Below are 18,310 nucleotides of genomic sequence, written 5' to 3'. Positions count from 1 at the left end.
TCCAACCAGGTTGGTACTGCTGAAACTGGTTCAATTTTTCAGTGAATCAAAACTTCTTCCACTTTTGTTCTAAAATGACCTCAGAGCTTAAGGTATGCCTAACTATGTGAGGATGCAGGAATTTCAGATATGGAGTCAGAAAGATGAGTTTAAATTTTGTTTCAGACATTTACTAGCTGTGTGATTTTAGGCAATTCATCTAACTTCCATTTACATCAGTTTCCTTAATTATACAATGGGGCTAATAATAGTGCTTATCTTCCAGGGAATGTTGTGAGAATCAACTGAGATAATATTTGTACTGAGATAATACTTAGCACATAGTAGGCAATATACTAGCTATTATTGTTGTTAATTATCATTATTTATTGTTAATACAGTACATTGTTTTAGATGTTAAAACTATAACATCTAAGTTCCACAAAAGTAGAAGGAGGGATGAAGACAATGTTCTTATCAGGTAATCTCTTGAGATTACTTCTAGTAACAGGATCTATGATTTTACGATTCTTTCTAATAATCTTGACAAAGTTGAATATTGAGTCGACATAAGTCATTATTCACAAACTCTCCACACTCTGTCATTTTTAATAATCTTTTCCCATCAATCATACTTTAATGTCTGTAGAAAAAAAGGTATCTTGTAATCAGTGAAGCCCTAGACTTGGAATCTACCAATCTGGGTTGGATTCTTGGCCTTGCCTTTTAACAGCTGTGTGACCCTGGGCAATCCATTTAACTTTTCTAGGCCTCAACAGCTTGGAAAAGGAAGGACAAAAAGTAACTGTAGAAAACAATTAGAACATAGAAACATAGAAGCAATCAATAACTTCATCCAAGAGAATGATAATAGTGAGATGGCATGCCAAAACTTAAGTGATACAGTCAAACAGTTCTTAGAGGAAATTTTATCTCTCTATGCTTACATGAATAAAATAAAGAGGAGAACAATAAATTGGGCAACTAAAAAAGCTAGGAAAAGAACAAATTAAAACTCCCTAATTATATACCAAATTAGAAATTCATAAATCAAAGGAGAGATTAATAAAATTGAAATTAAGAAAATTATTGAACTAATAAAACTAAGAAGTGGTTTTATGAAGGAAAAAAAAATCAACCCCAATAAACAGATAAACCTTTGGTTAATTTGATTTACAGAAAAAAGAAAACCAAATTACCTGTATCAAAAATGAAAAAAGATGAATTCACAACCAATGAAGAGGAAATAAAAATAATAATTAAGAGTTATTTTGCCCAACTGCATGCCAATGAATCTAACAATCTCAGTGAAATGGATGAATATTTATTGCCTCAATGGACAGAAAAGAAAACACATATTACTAACATAATATATATTGTATTTAATAATGCATTGTTAATTATATTATGTTATTTATATATAAGCAGTGCAATTTAAAACAAGGTTCTTTTATTACTCTTTTTCAATCACCTTTAGGATCCACAATATCTTATACCATTTAATAATTAACATAAATCTTTACCTGTATACAAAAAATATTTTCTGCCCTTTTCATCACCAAATTGCAATGTACCTTACACTACAAATGAGTTTCTAAATACCCCCATTAAACCACCTAATTAAAACCTTTGGTCTACACCCACAGAAGCAGAACCTGAAAGACTGAATAATTAAGTATTACCATTTTGCCCACCCAAGACTCCCCATTCCTCTAATGTTCATGGTTTAGGGCAAAGAAAATTTCATTTCAAAAACTTCTTTTTTAATTAGATTCATGAATTTTTAAATTAAATCTTCATGGAAACCATTAAGTTCCTTAAAGGATCAGTGGGCTAATTAGGACATTAATGTGCTAGGTAGGTGGGTAGCTGTGACTGATTAATGCAAGACTTTTTAAAAAATTTTATATCTTGCAAAAAAGCAGCAGTTGTTCTCACTCAGAGACCTTGGGTGAAATGAACTGTGAGACATCTAGAGTCATATTTAAGCTAAAATGCAACATTTTTGGAAGACTGACACAGAGAATCTCCACTTGACATTTGAGGATAAATCTAGAAAAGGAGGCGGGAACTTGTATCCTCAAGGCCACATGTGACTTCCTAGTTCCTTGGGTGTAGCATTTTGATTGAGTCCAAGTTTTACTGAACAAATCCTTTCTTTAAGGGCATTTGCTCTCTGAAGTTGGATTCAGTCAAAGGGCCCCATTTGAGGTCCTAGATGGCTACTTGTGGCTTTGAGGCCACAGGTTCCCCACCCCAATGCAGAACAAAGATAATACAGTTCAGTTGAATCTCATTTTGTTAGCCCCTTTCCCAGTAAACAGCTAAAATAGATGTCGGTGTAAGTTCTTTGTCTGCCAAGTACTTAGCAAACTACTCCTCCTAGGCACTGGGAAGAGCTAAGGTACTTTGTAGAGTGAGAAAAGACTTACAAATAATTTTTTTGATAAAGAGGATCCTGGGCTTTTGAGTGAAAGGAGTAGACTCTCTGTCAGATTTTAAAAGATTGAAAAACCTGGAATAGGTTACCAAGATTGAAAGACCCAGTGATGGGCTGTTTCCCTCTCATCTAAGGACCTGTATCACCAAACTCATTCTCCACTGGCTTTTTCAGTAGAAACAAATCTTAAAGATCATCTCCCGAGTAAGTTGTGATCTGTGTCAGTGGAAGCAGTATTTACACCATTGAAATTATAGCTTTAGGAAGGAGATATAGATCACATATGATATACATATGAGAGATATTATATATTATATATATAAATGAGATGTATATGAGATATATATATATATGAGAAGTATATGAGGTATGTATGATATGTGATATATATAGAGAGATATAAGATATGAGTTGTATATGAGATATAATATAGAAACATGATATGTGAGATATGTTTATATATGGCATATGTGATATATAGATACGAGATAGGAATATTTATAAATGAGACAGAGATGATATAGATTAGATATGTGTATATGTGAGACATATGTGCTATATGTATGATATATAGGCACATATGATATGTTTGTGAAATATGATATATGAGAGATATGAGATATATATGATGTATATTAGACATAAGAGGTACATAATATATGAGATATTTTATATGCGAATATATACACACATACACATATATAACACATATACATATATGTGTGTATGTGCATATGTATGTGTGTGTGTATATAGGTTGTCAAATCTGTGGTGCAAGTAGCACATTCTCTGTACTATACCTGCCATTGTTTACCTATCAACCAAATGTTCACAAAATAGAAAATAAAGGAATAGAAGGGAGATCTGAGAGGTGTGGCAGAGGTGGAAGCAACAAAGGACTCAAAATGAAAAATGCTATCCATCTCCAGAGAGAGAAATGATGAGCTCTGAGTATAGACTGAAGCAGAAAGTTCCCACTGGCATTGGTAGGAGTTTCCTAACCTAGGAATTTCCTTTACCAATGAAACTACAAGTCCATTCTTGATCCCTATTGAAAACACCATATATATGTCCACTAACTGAGATAATTTGGAGGGAATAAAAGATACTTAGACTTAGAAAATATTCATATGATAACTGACAAATACAGTCAAGGATTCAGGCAACTGTGGCCTATACAATGTTAAACATCTAGGATACTGGCTTGTAAAGCCACAAACCAGCATCTTTCCAGAGGACTGCTGCTGTGAACAGCTTTTAAGGTTCTGATTACATAGTATAGCACATTATTTTTTCAACAGTAAATTAAAGCAAAACGTTCACAGAAATCAAAATACAGCATTCAGAACGACACAATAACTTATCACTAAAGTGGCTACATAGTTTTCACTGTGGTGGTCACATAGTTTTAAGCAAAGTATATTCATTTAGTCAGTCACAAAGTCCTTAATTCAGTTGTCACAAAGTACAAAAGTCAAAGTCCTCCACCCATGGAGTGCAATTAAGTTACAATTTTATCAGCCACTACTTAGTACCCTCTTAAGGGGTGGTGGAAAATACAAAGGCCATCCAGCCCTAGGTCACAAGTAAGTTACAATTTCATGTCACTACTCAGTACCCATGGAGAGGTCTTTTCATGTTGACTCGAGGCAGGCTATCAGCTTCCATGGTTCCTCTTCTATGGTCCCAGCTCCTACCTGAATTCACCAAACTGTCAGCTGAGTTCAAAGGCAGGCAGCTCCAGTTCCTTATCCATCTCTCATTGCAGGTTTTGTTCCACATTGAAGCTCACAGTGTTCAGTCCACCTCAAGTCCTTCACAGTTTCTGTTCCTGGGAAGACAAAACTTAACAGAGGCACAACACTATCTACACACATCAAGTGTAGCAGAATTACAGCAATATCCACACACATTGTTAGCACTATCATCTCAATTCACTTTCTGCCTGTGAAATCAACATATACCCAAAACAGACAGACAAAATACTGAAACCACAGTCCTGCTTCCTCTGGCAGCTCCAGCTGGCCCTCAGAAGTCTTCGACAGCTCAGGGTGGTTCTTGGAACCTCTCAGCAGGAGTTTGGCTGGCTCTCAGAAGAAGCTCTGCCACCACAAGTTCTGTTCTTAAAGTCAAAATTACTTTCTCCAGCTCCGTTCCCAAAATCAAAATCACTTTATCCAGCCTCCATGAGGCTTGCTCCAAGAAATTCTGTCTCAGTTCTCAATTCTCATTTCTCTTCTAGGTTCTTCTCAATTCTCTGTTCAGTCTTCCGTCAAGCAGTAGCAGCCCAGCCCCTAGATGCTCACTGAAAGAAATTCGGTCTTTCTCTTTCTGGCAGTAGGTGCTCTGCCTCCAGATGCTTGCCCCAAGAAGTTCTGACTCTCCCAGCTGGGGCTTTTCCTTATATATGATATTAGTTTCTCCTTGTTCAGTCCCTTCCAGTTATGTCAGCAACAGGGGTTCATAACTTCTAGTTCTTTGATAGAGGTTTGATGTAATTAGCTTGACACTAAGTGCTAAGTACCTGTTAGCTTGTCAATACAAAGGGATCTCCAAATTTCATTACTATTACATGGCTACATCTTTAGGTTCTCATCTAAGTAAACTTCAATAAATCAAATTCACTGGCACCTGAGAGGAGTGGTATGGGTTTCTCTTTAAAAAAGTTAGATTTCAATGGACAAATATACAGTATGAGTCAACAATTCGATATAGCACCCACCTCCCCCCAAAGCTAATGAAATCTTAGGGAGCATTAAGAGGAACATTTTTTGTTGTTTTTTAGTCATTTCTGAATATTTATGACCCGATTTGGCGTTTCTTTGGCAAAGATACTAGAGTGGTTTGCTTTTTCCTTCTCCAGCTCATTTTCACAGATAAGGAAACATAGGCAAACAGAGTTAAGTGACTTGCCCAGGGCCACACAGCTAGTATCTGAGTTTGGATTTGAACTTAGTTCCCCTTGACTCTATGGCTTATCTATCCACTTTACCACCTAGCTGCCCCAAGAGGTGCATAGTGTCAAATATTGGGGACAAAATTGGGGACAATTATTGGGGACAAAAAGGATCAAAACATGGAACTCAAAGAAGTCAACAAATGCAAAACTCCTGCATCAAAAGCTTCCAAAAAATATGAATTGGTTACAGGCCATGGAGGAGGTCAAGAAAGATTTTGAAAATCAAATAAGAGAAGTGGAGGAAAAGTTGGGAAGAAAAATGAAGATGATGCAAGAAAATCATGAAAAGCAAGTCAACAGCCTGCTGAAGAAGACCCCCAAAATACCAAAGAAAATAAGCCCTTAAAAATAGACTAATTCAAATGGCAAAAGAGGCCCAAAAGGCCAATGATGAGAAGAATGTCTTAAAAAGACAAATTTTCCAGATGGAAAAGGAATTTTAAAAACTCACTGAAGATAATCATTCCTTCAAAATTAGATTCATAATTAGACATTATGAGAAATCAAGATACTATAAAACAGATCCAAACAAATGAAAAAAAATAGAAGGCAATGTGAAATATCTCATTGGAAAAACCACTGACCTGGAAAATAGATCGAGGAGAGATAATTTAAAAATTATTGGACTACCTGAAAGCTGTGATAAAAAAAATAACCTAGAAATCATCCTTCAAGAAATTCTCAAGGAAAATTGTTGATATTCTAGAACCAGAGGGCAAAATAGAGGTTGAAAAAATTCACCGATCAGCTCTTGAAAAAGATCCCAAAAAGACAACTCTTAGGAATATTATAGCCAAATTCCAGAGTTCCCAGGTGAAGGAGAAAATGTTACAAGCAGTCAGGAAGAAATAATTTGAATATTGTAGAAACACAATCAGGATAACACAAGATCTAGCAGTTTCTACATTAAGGGATTGAAGGGTTTGGAATATGATATTCCAGAGGTCAAAGGAGCTAAGATTAAAACCAAGAATCACTTAGCCAGCAAAACTGAGTAAAATGCTTTAGGGGAAAATATGGTAATTCAATGAAATAGAGGACTTTCAAGCATTCATGATGAAGAAACCAGAGCTGAACAGAAAATTTGACTTTCAAATACAAGAAGCAAGGGAAGCATGAGAAAGTAAACAGGAAAAAGAAATCATAAGGAACTTATTAAAGTTGAAGTATTTATATCCCTTCATGGAAAAATGATCATTGTAACTCATGAGACTTTTCTCAGTACAAAGATAGTTGAAGTTAATATATATGTGTATATATATGCATACATACATATATATGTTTATATAAGAGGGTTATGTGTGTATAAATACATATGTGAGTATTATATATATATATATGTGTGTGTGTGTATATGTGCATAGGTATACATAGAGGGCACAGGATCAATTAAACAGGAAGGGATGATATATAAAAAATAAAATTGAGAGGTGAAAGAGAAATATAATGAGAGAAGGAGATAGGGAGAGATAGAACAGGGTAAATTATCTCATATAAAAGAGGCAAGAGAAAACTGTTACAATGGAGGGGAAGAACAGGAAGGTGAAAAGGAATGGGTCAACTGTACTATCATTGAATTTGGCTTAAGGAGGTAATAACATACACACTCAATTGGGCTTCTTACCCTACAGGAAAATAAGGTAAAAGTAGGGGGGATGATAGAAGGGAGGGCAGACTAGGGGAGAGGGTAGTTAGAAGCACACACTTTTGAAAAGGGACAGGTCAAAGTTGAAAATAGAATAAGTAGGGGGCAGGATAGGATGGAGGGAAATATAATTAGTCTTTCACAATATATCTACTATGGAAACATTTTGCATAACTACACATGTACAACCTATATTGAATTGCTTATCTTCCCAGTGGGGGAGGGTGAGGAGGGAAGAAGGGAAAGAATCCAGAAATCAAATTTTTAAAAATAAATATTAAAAAAATATTTTTTATATGCAACTGGGAAATAAGATATACAGGCACTGGGGTAGAGAAATCTATCTTGCCCTACTAGAATGTTAGAGGGAGTATGGGGGATGATATAAGAGAGAGAAGATTGGGGGAAGGGGTACTCAGTAGGCTCACTATTTTGGGGTGAGGCTAGAGGAAAATGGGGAGAAAATGTGTAACTCAGAATCTTGTGGAAATGAATGTTGAAAATGAAAAATAAACCAAAAAAGCCCACCCATGATTAAATCCAATGTTATTCAAATAAATACATGAGAAAGAAAAAAAAGTTTTATATCTAAAATTTATAAAGAATTTTGTCAAATCTTTAAGAATAAGAAACATTGCCTAAGTGATGAATTGCCACAGCACATGAACAGTTTTATGATGGAGAAATCAAAACAATTTATAGTCATATGAAAAAATTCTCTAAATCATTATTAATTAGAGAAATGCTGATTAAAATAACCTTGAGTTATCATTTTCACTTACCAGATTAGCTAAAATGATAGAAGAGGGGGCGGCCAGGTGGCTCAGCAAGTAAGAGCACTGGCTCCAGTGTCAGGATGACCTGGATCAAATCCAGGCTCAGATACTCAGCACCACACCCAGAAATAATAACTGGCCGTGTAACCTTGAGCAAGTTACTTAACCCCGATTGCTTAAAACAAAATGATAGAAGAGGAAGGTGACATGTTGGAGGGGATATGGAAAAATTGGGGCAATAATTCACTGTTATTGGAACTTTGAACTGATTCAACAATTCTGGAGAGCAGTCTAGAATTATGTACAAAGAGTTATTAAACAACCTATACCCTCTGACCATACAGTACAACTGCGTGGTCTATTTCCAAAGATAATTAGGGAAAAAGCAAAAGCCCCTATATGTTCTGAAATGTTTACAGCAGCTCTGTTTTGGTGGCAAAGAACTAGAAATTGCAGGGATGCCCATGAATTCAGGAGTGCCTAAACAAGTTGTGGTATATGATTATGATGGAATACTATTTGTGCTGTAAGAAATGATGTATTCAGTGATTTTAGAAATACATGGAAAATCTTACATGCAATAATGAAGAGTAAAGAGAATGTCATATACAATAACAACAATATTGTTTTAAGAAGAACTTTGAGCAAATAAGTTATTTGACTATTACAACTACCCAATTAAGTATAAAGGACATGTGAAGAAAGATGTCCTAGTGAAAGAATTGATAAATAGAAGTATGTATAGAATAATTTCACACACACACATACATACAAACCCCTACCAGTTTTGATATCATGGTAACTTTCTCTAGGGTGGTGGGGGAAGGAAGAAAAAAATCGAAATTTACATCATGATTTTGTTGTATATTTGAAAGGAATAGCAAATTGTGCATAGTAGATTTGCAGTTTTATATGCAATCGCCTTTTTATTGTACTATGTTATGGAAATGCTTGTTATATTCACAATGAAAATGGTCATACCTCTTGTGTATATATTGTTATATAAATAAATGAATAAATTAATAAAAGGACAGATAATTGGGCCTGTGGAGAAAAAAAGTATTTAGACCTTAAAACTTTGCTTTTAAAAAAATGTTAGGCATTTCCTTTTGGTCACTAATGTTCCACTGCTTTTAGTCTTGAGATTCCTTATATATTACTCAGAATAATGGTTTTGAATTTAAATTGTTGTCATTACATATATTATTGTCAGTTTGTTTAAAAAAAATGCCCCTGACATCACGGGTGCAATACAGTATTGTTAAGATCAGATCAGAAAGAGAATTTTTTTTTCGACGGGGGAAGGCAGGGCAGTTGGGGTTAAGTCACTTGCCCAAAGTTACATGGCTAGTAAGTGGAAAGTGTCAGAGGCCAAATTTGAACTGAGGTTCTCCTGACTCCAGGACCAGTGCTCTATTCACTGCACCACTTTACCGCCCCCAAAATAGAAATGTAAATGGTATAAATAAGTCCATGTGTCTTATTGGGACCAATTCTAGAGTAGGAAAGGATAAAAGAATGAACTCAGATTGTGGGTTTAAAATGCATCTAAGATAATTTCCCAGAGTGATAGAAACAGAATGTAGAATTCAAATACCAATGGAGAGTGATAAGTCTTATCATTAAGAACAAAATGCTCTTCACTTATCCAGGTGCTACCATTTCAGCTATGAAGGGTCTTTCCCTATAACCTTCTTTAGGGCCCCTAGCACATCTTTGTTCCTCAGGCTGTAGATTAGGGGATTCAGGGCTGGAGTGACAATGGTGTAGAACACAGAGAGGACATTGTCTTGCTGAGGGCTGTGGTAGGCACTGGGCAGGACATACATGACCATGGCAGCTCCATAATATAGCCCGACCACTGTCAGGTGGGATGAGCAGGTAAGGAGAGCTTTCTGTCTCCCCTGTGCTGAGGACATGTGGAACACAGCACTCAAGACTAAGGTATAGGAAGCAAGAATGGCAGAGAGGGGGATCAGAAGGAAAGTCACACCCATTGTGTATACCATGAGCTCATACTGTGAAGTGTCAGAACATGCGAGCTTTAGTAATGGAAGTATTTCACAGAGAAGGTGGTGAATCTCTTGATTTCTACAGAAAGGAAAATGCATAGTATAGATGGTATACACAAGGGCACTCAGAGATGCCAAGAACCAGGATATAGCCACCATGGACCAACAAACTTTTGGTCTCATTAAGACCATGTAGTTCAAAGGGTGATGAATGGCCACATAGCGGTCATAAGCCATGAAAGCCAACAGAATATCTTCTGCACCCCCAAGTGTCAGTGCCAGAAACATCTGAAGCCCACAGCCTGTAAATGAGATGGTATTTTGTCCACACAGGTAATCTACCAATGTCTTGGGGGCAACAATAGATGTGAAGAGCAGATCCATAAGTGAGAGCTGGCTGAGCAAGAAGTACATGGGCACATGGAGTCTATTGTCCATTGCAATCAACAGGAGGAGAAGACCATTACTAGCCATGGCCACCAGGTACAGGAATGTGATGGCAGCCCAGACAAGTGCAGGGAACCTGCTATCTTGGAGAATTCCAACAAGGAAGAAATTGTTTATCAAGGTCATGTTCCAGAGTTCCATTCCACGGATTCCCCAATTTCCTGCAACCAGACAGATGCTCAGGAAGTATGTATCTAAATGACTCAGGAGTTTTCTAAGTCTCTGATAACAGAGTACATTGAAAGTGTCTTAGTTTAAAGTCAGTGAGTTGAGAATCTCCCTAGTATACCCAGACACCAATCTCAGAGATTACATTGACATAGACTTCTGATTATTCTGCTTCTACTCTGATGATGCAGTTGGTGGCTTGCAAATAAACTGTCATAATGGATAGGTATAAAAATAAAATTAAAATCTCCCAAATTCAGTAACAAATTAGAAATCCTAAAATTAAACATCAGATTAATAAAACTGAATGTATGAAAACTTCTGAATTAATAAATACAAGAAGGAGTTGGTTTTATGAAAAACAAAACAATAAAATAAAACCATTGATTATTATGGTAAAAAAGAAGAAAACCAAATCAGTAGTATCAAAAATGAAAAAAGATGAATAAACCACTAATGAAAAGGAAATCAAGGGTGGCTTGGTGGTGCAGTGAATAGAGCACCGACCCTGGAGTCAGGAGGACCTGAGTTCAAATTCAGCCTCAGACACTTAACACAAAAACTAGCCATGTGACCCTGGGCAAGTTACTTACCCCCAATTGCCCTCCAAAAAGCGAAAAACAAAACAAAATTAAAAACAAAAACAAAAAAAAAAAGGAAATCAAAGAAATTATCAGGAATGACTTTGTCCAATTATATGCCAATAAATTTAATAATACAAGTGAAATGGGAGAATACTTACAAAAATACATGGAGAAAAGACAGGAGTTCTCTTGAGCTCTCTCCAGTTTCTCTCATAAACAATGTTCAGTCAAGCTTCTAAACAGATTCTGTAATGACAGAATCTACAAAAAGACAGAGAGAAACTATTGTCTAGCTTAAAGTAACTTAGAAGGATTTCAGGAAAGGTCTGTCTCACATGGGTAAAAGGGAAGTGCAGCCCAATACAGATGGTGTCTGGGCAAGCCATTGGGAGGCTCTTAGCCACAGCAGAGATCAGCATGTGGATTTATTTTATATCCTGGAAATTTGTTAAAGTTATTAATTATTTCAAGTAGTTTTTTAGTTGGTTCTCTAGGATTCTCTACGCATACCATCATATCATCTGCAAAGAATGATAGCTTTGTTTCTTCATTGCCTATTCTAATTCCTTCAATTTCTTTTTCTTATTTCTAAAGCTAACATTTCTAGTACAATATTGAATAGTGATAATGTACATCCTTGTTTCACACCTGATCTTATAAAATAAGCCTATACAAATCATCAGAATTTCTATACATTGCCAACAAAGTCTAGCAGCAATAGAAAGAGAAATTCCATTTAAAAGAGCTGTAGACAATTAAAAATTTTGGGGAATCTACCTACTAAGATAAACCCAGGAACTCTATAAACACAATTATAAAACACATTACATGCAAATAAAATCATATCTAAATAACTGGAAAAATATCAATTGCTCATGGGCAGGCTGAACTAATATAATAAAAATGGCAATTCCTAAATTAATTACTTATTCAGTGTGATACCAATCAAACTACCAAAAAATATTTTATAGAAGTAGAAAAAATAAGAACAAAATTCACCTTGAAGAGCAAAAAGTCAAGAATATTAAGGGAATTAATGAACAAAAATGCGAAGTAAGGTTGTCTAGCAGTATCAGGGCTACAACTATATTATAAAGTAACAGTCATGAAAACTATTTGGCACTGGTTGAGAAATGGAGTGATGGATCAGTAGAATATGTTAGGTACACAAGACAGAGTAGCAAATGACTATTGTAATCTACCCTTTGATAAACCCCAAAACTCCAGATTCTGGGACAAGAACTCACTATTTGACAAAAATAGTCAACTGGAAAACCTGGAAAATAGTATGGCAGAAAGTAAGCACAGAGCAACATCTCACATTGTATACAAAAGATAAGGTGAAAATGTGCACACTTTAGACATAAAGGGTGATACCATAAGCAAATTAGGAGACAAGTAATAGTTGAACTATCCTATCTATAGAGAAGGGAAGAATTTATGACAAAATAAGAGATAGAGATAATGTTGATTATATTAAATTAAAATTTTTTGCACAAGGAAAGTCAATGCAACTAAGATTAGAAGGAAGGCAGAAACCTGGGAAGCAATTTTTATGGTCAGTGTTTCTGATAAAGGCCTCATTAATGAAATAAATAGAGAAGAGTCCTATTTATAAGAATACAAGTCTTTTCCCAATTGATAAATGGTCAAAGGATATTAACAGGCTATTTTCAGATGAAGAAATTAAAGCTATCTATACTCATATGAAAAAATGCTCTAAATCACTATTAAAAAGAGAAATGCAAATTAAAGGAACTCTGAGGCACCACCTCACACCTATCATATTGGCTAATATGATGGAAAAGGAAAGTGGTAAATGTTGGAGGTGGGGGAAAATTGGAACACTAATGCATTGTTGGTGGAGTCATGAACTGATCCAACCATTCTGGAGAACAATTTGGCACTATACCCAAAGGGCTATAAAACTCTGCATTCCCTTTGGTCCAGTAATACCACTGCTAAGTCTATAGCACAAAAGGACCTGTGTGTACAAACATATTAAAAGGAGCTCTTTTTGTAGAGGCCAAGAATTGGAAATTGAAGAGATGTCCATCAATTGGGGAATGACTGAACAGGTTGTGGTATATAAATGTAATGGAATACTATCATGCTATAAGAAATGATGAGCAGGTAGATTTCAGAAAAACCTGGAAAGATTTACATGAACTAATTCTGAATATAATGAACAGAACCAGGAAAACATTGTAGACCATAACAGCAATATAGTGCAATGACCCACTCTGATAAACTCAGCTCTTCTCAATAATACAATGATCCAAGACAATTCCAAAAGGCTCATGATGGAAAATGCTATCCACATCCAGTAAAATAATTGTGGAATCTGAATGCTGATCAAAGCATATTATTTTTGCTTTTTGTCTCATTTTTTCCTTTTTGTTCTTTTTCTTCTTTTACCATATAACTGATGACTGTACACGTATAAGCTATATCAGATTGCTTGCTGTGTTGGGGAGGGGGAAAGGTAGGTAGGGAGAAAAATTTGGAACTCAAATTCTTATAAAAATGAACATTCAAGACTATTTTTACATATAATTGAAAAAATAGTATAAAATATACAATAAATATTGGCTAGATTAAGAGAAGAGGAAATAAAATATCTAAATACATCTATTTTAGAAAAAGAAATTGAACACATCATCAGTGAGATTCCTAAGCTAAAAGCACCAGGACAAGGTAGATTTATAAATGAACTGTACCAAATTTAAAGATCAACTAATTCCAATATTAAATAAATTATTTGAAATAATAAGAAATTAAGTTCTACCAAATTCCTTTTGTGAAACAAATATGGTGCTTATACCTAAACCAAAAAGAGAAAAAACAGAGAAACAAAATTATAGAACAATTTTGCTAATGAATATGAATGCAAAAATCCTAAATAAAATACTAGCTAGGATTCTACACCAATAATTCGCAAAGATAATACATTGGGACCAGTGGTATTTATATCAGGAGTGTAGGGATGGTGTAACATAGGGAAAACTATTAACACAATTGATTATATTAATAACAAAAGTAACAAAAATCATATTATTATATCAGTAGTCTCTTGACAAAATACAGCACTGATTCCTATTAAAAATACATGAAAACATAAGTATAAGTGGAATTTTCCTTAAAATAGTGAGAAACATCTACCTAAAAACAGAAAACTGGGGGAAAATGCTTATAGATGGTTTCTCAGATAAATATTTCATATCTCAAATGTATAAAAAGAATTTTGTCAAATTTAAAATAATACTAGTTATTATTAATAATAATGAATTTGACCAATTAATCAATGGTCAAAGATTTGAACAGGCAGTTTTTTGACAAAGAATTAAAAGCCATATATATTCATATAAAAATGTTCTAAAACATCAGTGATTAGAGAAATGCAAATTAACATTTTAATATCTTCTCATATCTATCAGATTGGCTAAAGCAATAGGAGTGGAAAATTACAAATGTTGGAAGGGATGTGGAAAACTTGGGACACTAATTCACTGTTGGTGGACCTGAGAACTGTTCCAACTGCTTTGGAGAATAATCTGGTATTATACCCAAAGAGTTATAAAACGGTGTATACCCTTTAACCCAGAAAAAAGCACTATTAGGTCTATTTCCTAAGGTTATCAGGGAAAAAGGAAAAGAATCTATATGTTCTACTAACTTTGTGTTGAAAAAGAACTAGAAATTAAGGGAATGCTCATCAACTGGGGAATGGCTGAACAAGTTATGGTATATGATTGTAATGGAATACTGCAGTGATGATGAACAAGCTTATTTTAGAAAAACTTGGAAAGATTTTTATGAAATAATGAATAGTGAAATGTATAAAACCAAGAGAACATTTTGCATAGTAAGAGCAATATTATTTTAAGAAATTTGAAGGACTATGATTTTAAATAGTATGACTCAAATCAACTACAAAGGACCTATCAAAGAAAATGCTATCCACATCCAGAGAAAGACGTGATAAATTAGAGATATGTCTGGTATAGTTTTGCATGCATATGCATATTTGTGTCTAATGGTAGCCTTCTCTAGGTGGGGAGAGAGGGAGGAAAAAAATCACACAGTAGAGAACAAAAGAAAATTTGGAAGGAAGCACAGAAAAAGCAGGGTGGGTTCGAAAATGAAGTTTAGTATTTATTACATAGGATTTTAAAAAAATAAACTGTGAAAAATGGAAATATATGGTTTTATATTGAATCTTCTTTTTCTTCTTGTATTTAAGTTCAAAATGAATAATATTTTTTTAAAGCATCTACTTAAAACCATCAACAAGTATATTCCGTAATTAGGATAGGCTAGAAGCCTTCCCAATAAGATCAGGAGTGAAACAAGGATGCCCATCATCACCAATATTATTCAATATTGTATTAGAAATGTTAGAAATAGCAATAAGGGGAGGAAATTTGAAGGAATAAGAATGGCAATGAGATAATAAATTATCTGTATTTGCAGATGATATGATGATATATTTAGAAAATTGTGGACATTCAACTAAGAAGCTAGTAGAAACAATAAATGATTTTAGTAAAGTAGTAAGATGTAAAGTTAACCCATATAAATCATCAACATTTCTATATATCATCACAAAATCTCTACAAGAAAAGATAGAAAGAAATATCCCATTTAAAATAACAATAGAAGCATAAAATATCCATGAGTATACCTGCCAAGACAAACCCAGGAACTACTTGAACATACTTAAAACACTTTATATAAATAAAGTCAGATTTCAATAATTGGAGAAATAGCATTTGTTCATGTGTAGGCAGAGTCAATATAATAAAAATTGCAACTCTACATAAACTAATATGCTTTTCAAAGCCATCCAAATCAAATTATTAAAAATATTTTATTGAGCTAGAAAAAATATAACAAAGAGACTATCAAGGAAAATGCTATTCACCTCCAGAGGAAGAACTGATGAACAGAAACATGAATATTATGGTATTACATATCTATATTTTTATCTATGTCTATGTATGTTTGTAAAATGGCCTTCTCTAGTGTGGGGTGAGAAGATAGGGAGGGAGGGAGACTGTATAAAAATTAAAATGAAACAAAAAATTAAATTTGTAAAAGAAAACAAGCTACTTGCATTACCAATCTCATTTTGTGAGACAAATATAGTCTTGATATCCAAACCAAGAAATGGATTTTGGGTAACATCTAGCAGTTTATACAATAACACATTCTAAATGTATAAGTGATCTTAATGCCACTATTAAAATATAAAGAAGTATATGAGGTGATATTTTTCACGACTATGGTAAGGGAAGAATTCAAACAGATAAAGAATAGAGGAGAGAATGAAAGATGAAACAAGCAATTTGAATAACATAAAATAAAGAAGCTTTTATATGAACAAAATTAATGTATCTATAATAGGGTTTGGGAAAAATAACTTGAATCAAACATTTCTGATTGAGGTCTGTCATCCAACTACATGGGTAATTAACATAAATATATAAGATAAAGAGTTTTTTCCACATTAGAAATGTGATAAATTATATGAAATTAGGTGAATTTTATGAATAGTTTTCAGAAGATGAAATACAAAGGTAATAAAGTAGAGGTAAGATTATTTCAAAGCTGTAAACTTTTCTAGAAGATCAGAATTAGTTTTTTAGTAACCAATATCTAGGGTCCCAGAATATGTCTTTATCTGTTTCCTCAATGGTAAATATGAGAGGATTATTAGCAGTTCATGATATTCTATGATATTTGGATAAGACATCCTAAATTTGGAAATATAGATATAATATTTGTATATTTTATAATAGAGATAGTCATGTTTTTTTTTTCTAAATCCAAGTTTATGTCTGCAGGTGCTGAATTGTAGCTGGGGGAACAAACTAAACAGCTGTGGTTTGTCAATATGTGAATGTATCTAACATGTATTTTTTAATTATAGGAAATTTTGTTAAAATTTACTTGGTTACAAAAATCATTCAAGTTTCTGTCAACTTGTTTAGAAGAGCCTGATGCCCAGGGAGATGTAAGTTTTTAAAGATTCCAACATAGAAACATGGAGAACAATTTTGAAAATGACTCACATAACAAGAGTTGAGAATCTTGGATGTGCAAGGCACATAAAACCCCAAATCCCTTAAAACAGTGTTAGGAAGAAGCTGTTGGCATCAATAGTGAAATTGAACACTGATTGTTGATTGTCATCTTTTGTGATGAGAAAAAGAGTTTTGATTGTCTGGCTGCTCCACCATTACAGAGACTGAAATAGACTCCAAAAGATGGGTTGAGTTTATCACTAGAGAATCTCAACATTTTAAGGGACCTCAAATGTCATTAATTCAATACATAATTGACCAAGGATACCCTCTGTATCTTATCTGACATTTGAAAATGTTATGCTATCAAAACTTTAACATGCACTAAGACTTTTGGGACAGTGTGTTTTGTGTTATTTGACTGTAAATTGTTATGTTGTTCTTCTCTTAGGATCGTATAATCATATGGTCATAAATTTAGAGCTGGAAGGACTGGAATCACTGGTAATCTAGTACCTTCATCTTACAGATGAGATTATTGTTCAATCACTTTCAGTCATACCCAACTCTCCACGACTCCATTTGGGGTTTTCTTGGCAAAGATCCTGGAGAGGTCTGCCATTTCCTTCTCCAGCTCATTTTACAGATGAGAAACTGAGGCAAACAGAGTTAAGTGACTTGCCCAAGGTCATACAGGTAATATGTGTCTGAGGATGGATTTGAACTTGTGAAGATGTTTCTGATTCCAAGTCTAGTGTTTTTTCCATTCTGCCACCTAGCTACTATTGCTCATGAGGCCACTGAGTGCTAATCATATTAAATTACTTGTTCACTGCCACATAAGTAAAGAGGCATCTTGGTTCAGTAGAAATGTAACTGAATTTGTAATCAAAGGAGGCAGAAGACCTCAGTTCAATTCCTAGCCCTCTTCTTTGCTCTATCTGTAACCATGGGAAAGTTACCTAAACCTCTTTGGGCCTCACTTTATCTGTAAAATGAAGGAGTTAGACTAAATGGCCTCTAAGGTATGTTTTATCTTAAAATCTATGTTCTAGAAGAACCTGGTTTCAAACCCAGATCCTTGGACTCCAAATCTAAAACTTTTTCTCCCACTTGGTATGTGAAGTTACTAACTTGTTATTCTATTGCTAAATGGACTAGCATTATATTAGTTTGAAGTCTTGTTGAAAGGATTAATAAGGTATTAAATAACAGGAATAGGGAATACTGTTATAGGATAAAAATCTTAGTCTATAGGAACAAAATTATTTTCT

At 34.3% G+C, this 18,310-nt stretch overlaps 1 protein-coding gene across 1 annotated transcript; it reads right to left on the bottom strand.

Moving 5' to 3' along the window:
• Nucleotides 1-9,466: 9,466 nt before the first annotated feature.
• Nucleotides 9,467-10,921, bottom strand: LOC138149299 (olfactory receptor 2AG1-like). Its single transcript, XM_069072304.1, has one exon. The coding sequence runs from the start codon at nt 10,397-10,399 to the stop codon at nt 9,467-9,469; it is 933 nt and encodes a 310-aa protein (XP_068928405.1). The 5' UTR covers nt 10,400-10,921.
• Nucleotides 10,922-18,310: the final 7,389 nt, after the last annotated feature.

Source organism: Petaurus breviceps, unplaced genomic scaffold (genome assembly GCF_028583685.1).
Source record: "Petaurus breviceps papuanus isolate PSGF00001 unplaced genomic scaffold, PetGlider_PUasm1.0 90845, whole genome shotgun sequence".
NCBI classification, from domain to species: domain Eukaryota; kingdom Metazoa; phylum Chordata; class Mammalia; order Diprotodontia; family Petauridae; genus Petaurus; species Petaurus breviceps.
This window is presented reverse-complemented; position numbering and strand designations above follow the sequence as displayed.